The following is a 13,757-nucleotide window of genomic DNA, read 5'->3' on the forward strand; positions in this document are numbered from 1 at the left end:
AAATCCTCTCCAGTGGCGTTGAGGGAATAGGCTGTTTCTATGGGCCGCTGAGCCTCCTGCTCACTCTTCATGTACAATCCTGAAAAGAGTGAGAATCTAGATCCGGGCCAACATGATTCACAGGCCAGATCTAGCCCTGTTCCTTACTTTTTGGTACTGCTTGTGAGCAGAGAGTAGTTTTCACATCTTTAAATAATTGACAGCATGAAAAGAAAAGATTTCATGACATGGGAAAATTCTATAAAGTTAAAATTTCAATGTCTACAAAAAAGTGTTATTGTAACAGAGCCAGAGTTAAACATGTATGCATCATCTATGGCGGCTTTCACGATAGAACAGCAGAGTTCAGTGATGTCGCTGGAAAAGCCTAAAATATTTACTCTGTGGTCCCTTACAGCAAAAGTTTGCTGATGCCTGATCTAAATGACATAGTTCATCTTCTTATCCAGACTACATGCCAGTGTGAAATCGCCAGTATCAAATTTGTAAACCAGGGAATTAATTTTGTACACATTCGTTTTGATGATGTTACATTTTGAATTGGCATTTAAAATCTTCAAATTATACTTTTTTGGTCCTTTGAATAGAGACTGTGATATGTGATTTTGAGCAAAATAATAAATAGCTAATGCTTATTGAGCACTTACCTTGTGCTAGATACTAATGTAAACACTTTATATATGCATTACTTCATCTAATCCTTGGAAAATGCCTGTAAACTGTAGGTACTATTATTATGCCCTTTTTACAGATGATAAAACCAAGACACAAAACTTGAGTAACTTACCCACCATCATGCAGCTGTTTATAGGTGAAGTCTGGATTTGAACTCAGACAGTGTTGTTTCAGAGCACTTAATAACCAGGCTGAATATGGTAGGAGGTACTAATGCTGCCTCCAACATATCACTTAATTCAGGCTATAAACTTTTAAATTAGCTTTTTAAAGTAGTTCAGTGGGGGGAGATGGGCTCATAATACAGTGGCTAGTATAATTTGTACAAGTGGCAACTCATCATTTGCATCTGTTCTAAGTTTGTGTTTGACAAAGCGTTTTTTAGAGACATTAGCTCTAGTCTCTAAAAGCTCTAGTTTTGCAACCCTGTTAAAATAAGTAAGTCATTAGTGCCATTTCTTTTACAGGTCAAGAAAAAAAACTGAGGTTCCCTAGGACCACATTACTAGGAAATGATAGACCAGGGACTGATTTTCAATCCAGAATTCTTTCCACTCTACCGACCTGTATTAGGCCAACTTTCATGACTTTTACCGTATCTGTAGACCAGCTTCACTATTTTTCACGTAATAGTTTTCTGGAGATTGATTCTTTGTAACTTTTAAATACCTATTCAGCCTTTTCTAAGCAATAATATACATAAAATAAATGAGTGTGATCCTTTTTTATTAATTGGATACTTACATAACACTTGGTATATTCCAAGCACTTTACTTTAAATATTAACTCATTTAAGTTTCATAATAACCCTGTGAGGTAGATACTATTACCATCCTCATTTTGTAGATTAAGAAACCAAAACTGACTTTCAGTAACTCGCCAGGGACACATACCTACTAAGTGGTTAGGTGGAATTTGAACCTTGGCAATCTGGCTTCCCAATTCTGTCCTATTGGCCCCTTAATTTGTTTGATATATTCAGTATTTCTCCAATATACAATAAGTATATGAGTATTAAAATTAGAAGTATTTAGCTATGTCTTATCTAAAATGACCTTGCATAAAGACTGTACCATATCAGATTGGAAGATCTCTGTTATCTTCTGAATGTGAAAGAGAGCACAGTCTGTTGACTTCATTGAATGTATTAGGAACATCGTAATAAGTGTCACTTACTGAATATGCTGTATATTCAGTATACAGTACTGTATACTAAATATACTGTATATTCAGTGGACACTCACTGAATATACTGTAAGTAACCAGCATAATATTAAATGTAAACCATAAAACAAATGGTGCTTTTTTAAAATTTGGAGACTTCTATTGTTAATAGGAATGTTAAAATTAGTTACCTTTCCTGAGGAATTCCTTTTACAGTGCTCTTGTCGTGACCACACAATTTCTGCTTAAACATTGTCAGGGAAGACAGCATACAACTTTTAGAGACAATTTGCTCTCTGTTGTATGGCTCGGTGGTTAGGGAATGTTTCTGTATTTGATCCAGAATCTGCTTCACTGACCCCTTCATTTATTTAGGTTTGGTGTTAGAAGATGTTGCATGATTCCTTCCCTCTCCCTACCCCCAGCAGGTTCACACTCCTGATTATGTTTGACATAAGCTAACAATAAAATAGTTTGCATTGTTTGAGAACTGACCAGCTGCCTGTAACCAAACTTGTTTTTATAGTACTTATTAGCAGAGAAGCAGGCCAAGAGGACAGTGTTTCCATGGACATCCAGAAAATAAATCAGTCTGCAGAAGATCAGCGTGATCATGCATACTCGTGTTTATATGAGCGCATGGTCTCATGAGTAGTAAATGCCCATGTAGCTGGGTTTCTTTTGCTAACTGTGAAAATGCTCTTAGGGTAATTCATCAAGGGACATTCCAAAATGGTTTTGTTCAGGAAACAGTATGATTAGAAAATCTTTATAGTCTCTCAAGATGTCTACTTGAAGGGACAGTGATCATTTATGATCATGTATATGTATAAATCCTGCTATCTACATTAGAAATCAGTCTCTTTCATTAGAGTCATTTTTGTGAGTTAGATTCTTTGGTTAAAACATTTCCTTAATTTTTAATGTTTTAGGTTATATAGGATAAATTCTTTTAAAAAAGAGAGAGAGCAAAAGAGACAGGAGAGCTAAATGCATCGCTGTCTCTTGTCTCTCATATCGTAACATATTTGTATCTTATAATGATATTCTCCTTTTCCACAGGCATTTCCTATTCAAAACAGGAACAGGGACAACGCCACTGTTCAGTACTGCAACCCCAGGATACACAATGGCATCTGGCTCTGTTTATTCACCGCCTACTCGGCCACTACCTAGAAACACCCTATCAAGAAGTGCTTTTAAATTCAAGAAGTCTTCAAAGTACTGTAGCTGGAAATGCACTGCACTGTGTGCCGTAGGGGTCTCGGTGCTCCTGGCAATACTCCTGTCTTATTTCATAGGTAAGAACAAGTTCTTAGAATTACTTTGTCTGTAAATCAGGGTGTTACATTGTTTTATTACTTGTATTTATTCATTTGGTCTAGAAATATATTGTGAGGTTATATTTGGTGGGGGTGAGTTTGGTAATAATGTATCATAAATCACAGAGTATTTTCAGTAATTTTCAGCAAATTTAGATACATAGAAAAGCAGGTTTTGTGGGTAGTTCATTTCCGTAAACAGTGAGATATATTCTTGGACAAAAGCTATAGGGTACATTTGTGTTTGACTTATCCCTTGTGAAACATGGATAGCTCTGTGGCATTTCATGTACACAAAATAATTCATGTGCTTGCAGTAATGAACCCTGTGCAGGATTTCCTTCAATGCGTACTCAATAGGGAGCTCTCCACTGCTAGTGATATTGTAAGTCTCTCAGCTCACTCAGCCATCTAAATGTAAAACTCATCACTCAGGGCCATCATCTTGCACTCAGGAACACTCTCCAGAGAACTGGGCGTCCATAAAGCAATGAATGGATTATATACTCATTCATATATGTGGATTTTTCTTCTCTTCTGATGTAGTATTGATCATGTTTTTCATTTGATAGTAACCCAAATAATGGAAGCTACTAATAGAAGTTGTAAATATTGCTTTTATTTAACCATTTCATAACATATCTGAGCATTCATACTACTGGAAATTGCTTTTTAAAATGCCAGAAATGACCACATTGTGTTTTGATCTTCTTCTAAGTGTAGGAAAAGGCCTACCACATTGAAATGCTGATGGTGTCCACTGAGATAAATCATAGGCTTTGTGGTTTATCCACCAAGAACAATAGCCAGTGATGCATCCTCAAGTTTACAAAGCAATTTGTGATGCCCCATGAAATTCTATAACTGAATAAGAGTATTGCAGAGCTGTATGTAGAATACTATGATGTTTCTGCAGTGGACCAGTATCTTCCACTGGCTATAATACTCCTGTGATATAATTATGCACTTTGGAAAGTGAAATAACCATTTCGTGTCAGTGTTTAATGGGAAAACAGAATTGTAGAGCATGAAGGAACTTTAGAGACAAATGAGTCAGGAATGGCAACTACGTGACAAGTTATACAGTATTTTTTCCAATTTTTTGACCATGGAAGACATCATTAATGATTCACAGCACTTTCTCTCCTTAACCCGATTACATGCTGCTTATCTTCATCAGAGTGCTTCATACAGTACCTCTGACGGCCTCTACCAGTCAGAGGTAAAAGCAAGATGAAACCTTTCTGTTACCTTTCTGTCATTTTTTAATCTAAGTTAACTTTCTCCTTATAAAGATGGTCAACCAGATACTGAAGGGGTTGTCTCTTGACTAGGATCACACCCTAGTGAAACAATACTGCTGTTGTTTCATAACACTGAAGGTAAATGAGTAATTTCACAACAAAAATCAATATTCCAGAGACAGATTTCCAGTATTCGGTTAGAAAATGTATCAGCCATCAAGAGATTCTATTCTAGTTAGCTGTATATATTATTTGTACCTGTCAGAAGTGTGCTGCTAAAGAATTTTAAATGGTTCTGAAATGGACCAGTCATAAATGGGATGTAATAAATTAAGAATATGTATTTGAACTGAACAAGGAGAACACATGGGCACAGGGAAGGGAACAAGACACACTGAGGCCTGTCATGGGGTTGGGTGGGGGGAGGGAGAGCATTAGGTAAAAACAGCTAATGCATGCTGGGCTTAATACCTAGGTGATGAGTTGATAGGTGCAGCAAAACCACCATGGCACACATTTACCTATGTAACAAACCTGCACATCCTGCACCTGCACCCTGGGACTTAAAAAAGAATATGTGTTTGTTGGGGACTTTTTTTTTTTTTTTTTTTTACTAAATGGGGCATACCAGGTAGATAAATATGCAGGGCTGGAATTCAGTGTCAGGTTGACTGGTCAGGCATCCTTTCTGATTGATAAGTGCCTGTGTGCTTCCAGTTGTTAAATATTTTGAATATCAATTCTAATGCCATTTAATTTTATTTTCATGGTGTGACTAGCAGGAAAAAATAGCATTTTAATGTGAGATCAGTCACTGTTACCTGTGAGACTTGTACTCTTTTTAAGGACCCATTAGTGAATATAACTCTCAGACTTCTAAGTAAAAACTCAAAATTTTCCTTTTTTTTTCATATTGCCTGGTTTTACTTTTTAGTAATTACCAATCTGCTTTATTCCTACTAGTACCATGGTCATAAACCTTCCCTTTGCTTTTATTTTTCCCCACATGGCAACATGCAAATTATCTAGTTAATATACTCATGTAGGTTTCTCAGTTCAACAGATATTTATTGAACATTTGTTTTGATCTAGTTATTGTGCTAGGAATTAAGAAGATACAATCCCAGTGTTATCTAGCAAAAAAATTACTTTTATCTTCAAAGAATTGTCTCATACTTTTATCGCTTTAATTAAGCACATGTGTGCTTCAAATTTTCATTGGTCTTCCTACATTTAAAGGACTAACACACTAACACAATGATTTTATTTTTAATCAGGTAAAAAAATTTCATTCGCTCATCAGTTCGCATGGTAAATCTTTTCTGATTAAAGACGTTGCCTTTACCCTTGAAAAAAAGAACAGGACACTTCTCTCAGGGAAGGCTGTCCTTTTCTGTTAAGTGTGCATGTAAAGCAGAGAGGGAGAAAAGAGACACTTGCCCATCCAGCCAGATCAGTCTGATAAACCCCAGAATCAATGAGGAAGACCAATGTCATCATGAGATTGACCTTGCAACCTTTAACAGAAATGCAGCCTTCCTGAAGCTTTTTTTGCCATTCCCTTAGAATTCCCTTCTCTTATATTGACTGTTAATATGCAGTAAAAGCCTAAGACATTAAAAAAGAGCTTGAGGAATTATTTCTTAGAATACTTTTTCTTACCTTCCAGTAAGATAATGAGAACTTACGACAATGTAGATTTAACATGTCTCTTCTCTAAGGTAAGTTATCTCAGGATAGACAAGGTGAACAGCTTCTGAAAGAGAGGCAAGGAGGGAGGGACGTGGACAGGCTTTGTTGTTTATTTTTTCTATTTCTTCAAAATTTCAGAGAGTAAAGAAAGACCTTAAAAAGTGAAAATTAATTGTAATCCCACAGTGCATGCTGTCAACTTTTTGGTGTGTATGCTTCCGGATATTGTCCCATGTACATATACAGCTAGAGGTCCATATTTTTAAATGCATTTTATACTAGGCTTTTCTCACATATCATTCATTATACATCATCTATATAATTTTATTTAGTGGCTATTCTTAGTTAACTAGTTCCCCAAAATACAGTGACTTACTTTCTTATACCTGTGTCCGTGCATGTTGGTGTGTGCGTATGTGTTCATTTGATCCAGTTTTTTATTGGTATACATTTTTTGAAGGATGTTTGCTGTACCACAGAGTAGGCATGTTTTAAATTTTGAAAACCATGGCAACTGTCAGTTTACATAACCACCAACGCTAGTCATTACATCTGTTTATCTGTCTATATTTTATTATGCGTATTTTTAACTTTTGCCAATCTCTTAGGTTAAAAGGTTGTTATTTTGATTTATTACTAGTAGCGCTGACTATCTTCTCATACTTTTATTGGCCATTTGTATTTCTCTTTTTGTGTGTGAATAGCCTCCACTTTTCTATTGGGGCTATTCTCCTTTCTTTTTGATTTAAAAAGTCTATTTTCAATTAAGGATATGAATTTTTTGTCACATGTTATATACTTTTCCAATTTATTGTTAACTTTGGTCAGAGTCATTTTTACCATATTTCATTCAGAAGTTTTAAAGTCGTCAAATGTATTTTTTCCTTTATATTTCTGGCTTTCAAGACATACCTGTAAAGTCCTTATTTAATCTAAGTATTAGTTTTTATTTATTTGATATATTTTTATTTTTTGGAGACAGGTTCTCACTCTGTTTTTTTCTTTAAATTTCTGGCTTTCATGCCATACTTTCTAATCTAAGTATTAGTTTTTATTTATCTTTTATATTTTTATTTTTTCAAGACAAGATCTCACTCTGTCTCACAGGCTGGAGTGCAATGACGCAGTCACAGCTCACTGCAGCCTCTGCCTCCTGGGCTCAAGTGATCCTCCCATCTCAGCCTCCCTAGTAGCTGGGACTACAGGCGCGCACCACCATGCCCAGCTAATTTTTTTTATTTTTTTGTAGAGACAAGATATCCCTATGTTTCCTAGATTGGTCTCGAACTCCTAGGATCAAGCTATCCTCTTGCCTCAGCCTCCCAAAGTGCTGAGATGACAGGAATGAGCCACCACTGTGCCCAGCCGAGGATTTTTAAAAATGTTCTTCAACTTACTCTGGTACTTAATGGTTTTTCAGTAACTATTTTTAAGTTAACATTTTCTTGGCCACTCTGATAGATGTCAGAGGTCCAAATTAGCTCTTCATTCTAGAAGCTCATAGTCAAGTGATGAGGACATGCATAAAAACACTCTTAACACCATACATGCTTTCATACCAGCTTGATGAGCAAAAAGAGAAGAAAGGCGATACCTACGTTTTGCTGAAGATTTGGGGGAAAGACTTGATCTGGCACCTGATGCATGAACTGGAGCTTTGTTCACCTCACGCCAATGGCTAGTGAGAAAATCACCTTGAGATGAGGTCATCTGAGGAACAGCAAGGAGAAATGCGAAATATCTGCCATGGTGCATGTGCAGTGCTTACTGTGCCGGGCGCTGTTCTAGAAACTATATGAATTACCTCATTTAATTTCCACAACAACCTTAGGAGGTTTCTTCTTTTAACAAATGTAATCTGTGGCTTAGAGAGATGGCTCGCCTGAAGGCACACATACAAGGACTCTTACACTATACTGTCTCCCGTGAGGTTTTTTAAGAAGTAAAAATAGAGAAGAAATTGAAGAGATTTAAGCATAGGAGTGAAAAGGAGTCACAGTTATGCTTTTGAAAGATTGCTTCAGTGGCCTTCCAGAACATGCAATACAATGAAAGGAGGCCCAGAGTTGTGCTTTCCAAGCATTCCTGTGCCTAGGAATCGCCTGGGGACCTTGCTAAGATGCATGTCCTGATTTAGCAGATCCGAAGTGAGAACTGAGATTGGTTTTTCCAGCAGGCTCTCAGGTGATGCTGCCGTGCTTCTCAGACCACAATGTGAGTAGCACAGGTCTAGGAAATGCTGTCACATGTCCCATTTCATGATGGAAATGTTCTGTTTCCACACTGTCCAATTTAGTAGCCACTAGACACGTGGCTGTTGAGCCCTTGAAATGTAGCTAGTAAGTTGTAGAAACCAAAGTTTAAATTGTGCTATTTTTCATTAAACTCAAACAGCAACACGGGGCTGGGAACTATCATTTGAATAGTACAAGTCTAGACAACCTGTTAGAAAAGTAGCCATAACTGGGAGATCATGAGGCCCTATTGGGATAGAGGAGCAAGCAGAATTGAGAAGCCTTAGCTGATTCATGATAGAATAAATGTGATACGATTTCACCTATCCCAGTTTTTAAAAATCAAATGTACATATGGTGGACTTTTTTTCAGTGGAGTCATGTTACCATTTTCTTTGGATTACTGAGCCTGCAGCTAAAATCCTGCTGTAATCCATTAACCTTTTGAGTTGCTGTGCCTTTACGCAACAAAAATTCTACTGATTTCTAACCACAAATGTTAGGTTCGATGATTACAGTTATGATACAGACCTACCCAAAGAAATACCTGTTGCACTTCTCTGGGCCCTGATGTACTGATTCTTCTTTTTTGGCTCTGAAATTAAAAAAAAAAAAAAAAAAAAGATGAGCAGTAACCACCAGTTGTTCACCAAAGAATGGCAAAAAGGAGAAGAGTCCATGTTCTGCGTCTGTTCACCGTTACACAATGGGTAGGAGTCTTGATACTGTTCTTTGCTCACAGAAAGCTCTTTTTTCTGGGTAGAAGATAACCTGAAATGTCAATGTTATGCACATAGAAAAGTGGCCAGAAATCCCTCATGAAGGATAAACATTATTAAAGCATTGCTACATGCAAATCATAATAAATGCTTGGGATGACACCAATTAAACTGCAAAAAAAGCCCTCAAATCAGACTTCAAATAACACTGTTATAGACCTTTAATTTCACGAGCATCTCTGTGCACTGCTAGGCAGAGTCAGAGAATTTCTCCATGTACAGTAGCACCAAAGGTATTTGTACATGAACTTTTTAAGGAGCACTAGAGAAAAAAATATTATCAGACTATATTGTGGTATATTTTCTCAATTATCTTGCCCTTTTGGCCAGGTTTTTCCTAACCAGTAATTCATTTGACAACAGAGTGTTTTAAATCACAGCTTTATTGAGACCCAGTGCACATACCATGTGATTTATCCATTTAAATATACGGTCCAGTGGTGTTTAGTGTTACATGTCCACAGAATTTTGCAGCTACCATCACAGAACATTTCTCTCACCTTCAAAAAGAATCCCTGCATCCTTTAACAGTCACTCGCTGTTACCTCCCAACACCCAGTCAATACCCAATAGTTTTTTTATCCCCACAAAAATGTTTCCATAAAAATCTGAAATTTTTAAGGGACTGTTTTGCTAACTCATTGCCCAATGAAAACAAATAACTCAGCTTTGTTTTTCTTATGAGCTCCTGACAAGTATAGCAAACCGGAGAACTACTCAAATTTTTACTATTCCTTTCATTTAAAAAATACATATGTAGTTATTTATTTCCTTTGAACAGCTGCTACCAACTGATTTCTAAAATACATGTTGTCATATGCCTGCTAAAAAGGCTGTTTAACAACATAAGCATTCCCTAGATCCGGCAAAACATAACCTGTCGAATCCAGGTTCATTGCAGTTATGATTCCTTAGCAGTTATCTGTCCTACTTCTGGGCCTATTTGCATTTTATGAACATTTTAACCTCTCTGTGTACCTTGAAATTGATTATGGTAGTAGCTATATACATGCAACTCAGGGTCAGAAGGGAAAATGCGCCAGCCCTTTATGCGTCATGGAAAATCAGCCATTTAACTATATATGGCAAAATAAAATGTGTTTGACATTCTTTTTTCTTTTTGGACATGTCTTTGTAATAAAAGTGCTGTTTTATAATGTTCTAGAACACAGCCAAGCAATGCATTACATACCATTTTCCACTATAGCTTCTTCCCTTCACTCTGAGTTGCATTATAGTCAGAAAATGCATTTTTGTCTGAGATGGTATGGAAGCATTTTAATACTAACATGATTTCATCACATTGTAGGAAGAAATGTGTTGCCTATATTTTAGAGGATGGAAAATTGTAAGACTAAAAATTTAGAATCAGTTTTTCAATATTTTATTTTATTATTGAATCCTTAAGGACATATTTAAGCCTGATTCAATGGTGATTAAAGACTCAGAATAAAAGAATTTACCAGTATAGAAAGTAAGCTCCTCCTCTCCCCACAAACATAATGTATTTTACTCTTAGTTTGATATGAGGTCAGCTAAAGTAAATAACATATGCAAATAATACACTTGGCCGGGCACAGTGGCTCACACCTGTAATCCCAGCACTTTGGGAGGAGGCCAGGAGTTCAAGACCAGCCTGGCCGGCACGGTGAAACCTCATCTCTACTAAAAACACAAAAAGTTAGCCAGGCATGGTGGCATGCACCTGTAGTCCCAGCTACTCAGGAGGCTGAGGCAGGACAATCGCTTGAACCCAGGAGGCAGAGGTTGCAGCGAGCAGAGATCGCGCCACTGTATTCCAGCCTGAGCAACAGAGTGAGACTCTGTCTCAAAAAAAAAAAAAAGAAAAGAAAAGAAAAGAAAAGAATACACTTAAACAGATTGTGTTTACCATTTAAATATAGGGATCTCTCTGGCTTGAAAAATATTCAAAGACAGAACAATAAGAAATACCTTTAAAGTCAGCTTACCTCTGGTTTATGCTAGATATAAATATCTTATTCATGAAATATAGTGAAGTTTTCTCTGTTTTAAACTATCATTTTTGCAAAACGTAGCAACATCTCCTAATGACAAGTGGAAACCTTAATACAATATTTACCACTTTACTGCTACGTTGCATAAATATTTAATTGGTGTTGCATATGTCATTTGCTTTTACATTAGTGGTACTAACAGCGGCATATTCAGAGAGAAATGTCTGCATAGAGAGGAGTGAAAGAAAAGTAAATGGCATCAATAAGGTTAAAAAAACTTGACGAATTACTAGGAATTTTAGAAGTGAATTCAGCATAAAACCTTTAAGTTTCATGGAAACTATATCAAACAAAGGTTTCATCCTAGAATATACAAATAAAGATACAAATATCAAACAAAGGTTTCATCCTAGAATATACAAATAAAATTTAAATTTGTATAGAGTTTGTTGTTCCCACATCATCTTAGAATGTCTGCAGACTGCTCACATTGTCCCTTTTCCTTAAAAATAAGATTCCAAAGCCAGACGTGGTGGCACGCATCTGTAGTCACAGCTTTCTGGGAGGCTGAGGCAGAAGGATCACCACTTGAGCCTCGGAGTTTGAGGCTGTAATGCCTGATGATCGTGCCTGTGAATAGCCACTGCACTCCAGCCTGAACGACATAGCAAGAGCATCTCTAAAAAATAAAAAATAGATTTAAAAAAATTCCAGTTTCTTCTTTAGTTACTTTAGTAATACAACACCTGTTAGAAAAGGAACTGACCATTCATTCATCCGTCATTCATTCAACATTTATTTATCAGGTGACTACCATGGCTCAGACACTGTGACAGAGACAGCAGTGAAAATACATTCCTTGCCTCTTAGAGATTATATTCTTCTGTAGAATGCAAACACTGAGTAATTAATTACAGTTATAGTAACTGTTTGAAAAGGAGAAATGTAGGAAACCTAAGAGAGTGCATAAAAGACAGAACTTTACTGAATCTGAGCATTCAAGATTTTCCTGCTAAGGCCTAAATAATAACTGAGATTATGTGTTTTGACAAATGCTGACGTAGGGACAGATTCTAAGTGTTACCACATAAACCTAAATGTGACCCAAAAATATCAACTGTCAGGGTATTAAAACTAATATATTGTGATATAATGAAGAGAAAATTTCTCCATGTGTTAGGGAAAAATGTTTGTTTTTTTTTTTTAGTTTTCATTATTGACTTAGTTTACCTAGAGCCCAGTGTTTCAGTTAACATCTAGAGTAGAAATGTCACTTTGGAAATTTGGGGTAACTAGATCTAAAATTGCCACAAGAATCCCATAGTCTCTTTCTGTTTGTTCCTTTCTCTTAATTTCAGATAACATACATGCGTGCTTTAAGAATTTTATTTATAAAGAATTTCCAAAAAATGTTTTTAAAAACTGGTAAAGGAAAAGATATCTCTGACTTCTTTCCATTCATGAGTACTCAATCTGTTTTGAAGAAATTAAAAACATACAGATGTGTGTGTGTGTATCCTACATCGCAAAAGCTGTTTGGAGATAAGCGTCATGTTGCCCTGTGTTTGATAACTAAGGAGGTCAGCACGTCTCATTTTCATGATTGAGTTGGGCCTAAAGGTGCAAAGAATCTTACTCTGAGGCCCCCCCATTGTGCATCTTCCCATTGTACATTCTATACAGTGACTCGAAGAACAAGTATGTTTTTTTAGCTAGATCCACCTCTGTATAATACTAAGATATTTTCTGAGAAAAGATTTCATGTTATTAATGATAAGAACTTCCAGTCCTTCTGTTACCTGTTACATTTTATCGTGGTGACTTATCCGGGAGGGAATTAATGCTCCTCTTCTGGTGGCTGTCCATCAGCCAGCCTGGCATGACATTGGCTGGCTGTGTCCTGGGATTGTCTTATCACCCTAATACTTTAGCCACTGGCTGATCCTTTCTGTTTTCTCCTCCACTGGGGAACCCATTCTCTTTATCACTTTCAATAAGCCTCCACCTGCCCCTGAAGGACAGGAAGCCTGTCACATATTATCCTGCATTTCCCAGAGAGACAGAAGGATATCCAAAGCTACCTAGAAGATTACTGCATATAATTTGTAGAATATGGGGCTCTTGGTTTTGAGAGAAAATTATACAGGTGGTTTTGCAGATTTCAGATTTTTGCTCATTTTTTCATGTATCTCCTTTTAATTATTTCTAATATCAAAGTCAATTTCATTAAACTTAGCTGTTTTTGAATATCTTTTCTAAATACTGAATTCACAAAGATGAGTAAGAAGTAATCTTTATCACAGTGATCTCACACTCTTATATGACAAGATATAATTTCAAATTTGTATACCATAGTACAATTTATTTTTAAAATACTGTTAATAAGTATAGACTCTCAAAGCAGCCAGATTTGTGTTTGTATCTCACCTTTGTCACTTAATAACTATGTAATCTTGAACAGGGTAGTTAACCTTCGTAAACCTGAATTTCTTCCTCAATATAAACAAGTTTCGAAATAGTACAGCTATGGGGAAAATTGAATAATGTGCCTGGCAAAATGTAAGTGCTCAGTTAATTTTAGCTCTTCTTCTTCTTCTTCTTCTTCTTTGTAACAACCTAGTAAATTAAGTACTATTATCCACACTTTTTTAAAAGAAAAATCTTAGGCCCA

The 13,757-nt window shown here is 36.3% G+C and overlaps 1 protein-coding gene across 24 annotated transcripts in view; it reads left to right on the forward strand.

The window, feature by feature from the left end:
- The window catches only part of TENM3 (teneurin transmembrane protein 3), a 652,872-nt gene that overhangs the window by 481,600 nt on the left and 157,515 nt on the right, over positions 1–13,757 (forward strand). For all 24 annotated transcript variants that reach the window (XM_055385113.2, XM_055385106.2, XM_055385110.2 and 21 more), the window contains one exon: positions 2,902–3,140. In XM_055385113.2, coding sequence (XP_055241088.2) covers positions 2,902–3,140 — 239 coding nt within the window. The remainder of the gene's footprint in view (positions 1–2,901; positions 3,141–13,757) is intronic.

Source organism: Gorilla gorilla, chromosome 3 (genome assembly GCF_029281585.2).
Source record: "Gorilla gorilla gorilla isolate KB3781 chromosome 3, NHGRI_mGorGor1-v2.1_pri, whole genome shotgun sequence".
In the NCBI taxonomy this organism is placed as follows: domain Eukaryota; kingdom Metazoa; phylum Chordata; class Mammalia; order Primates; family Hominidae; genus Gorilla; species Gorilla gorilla.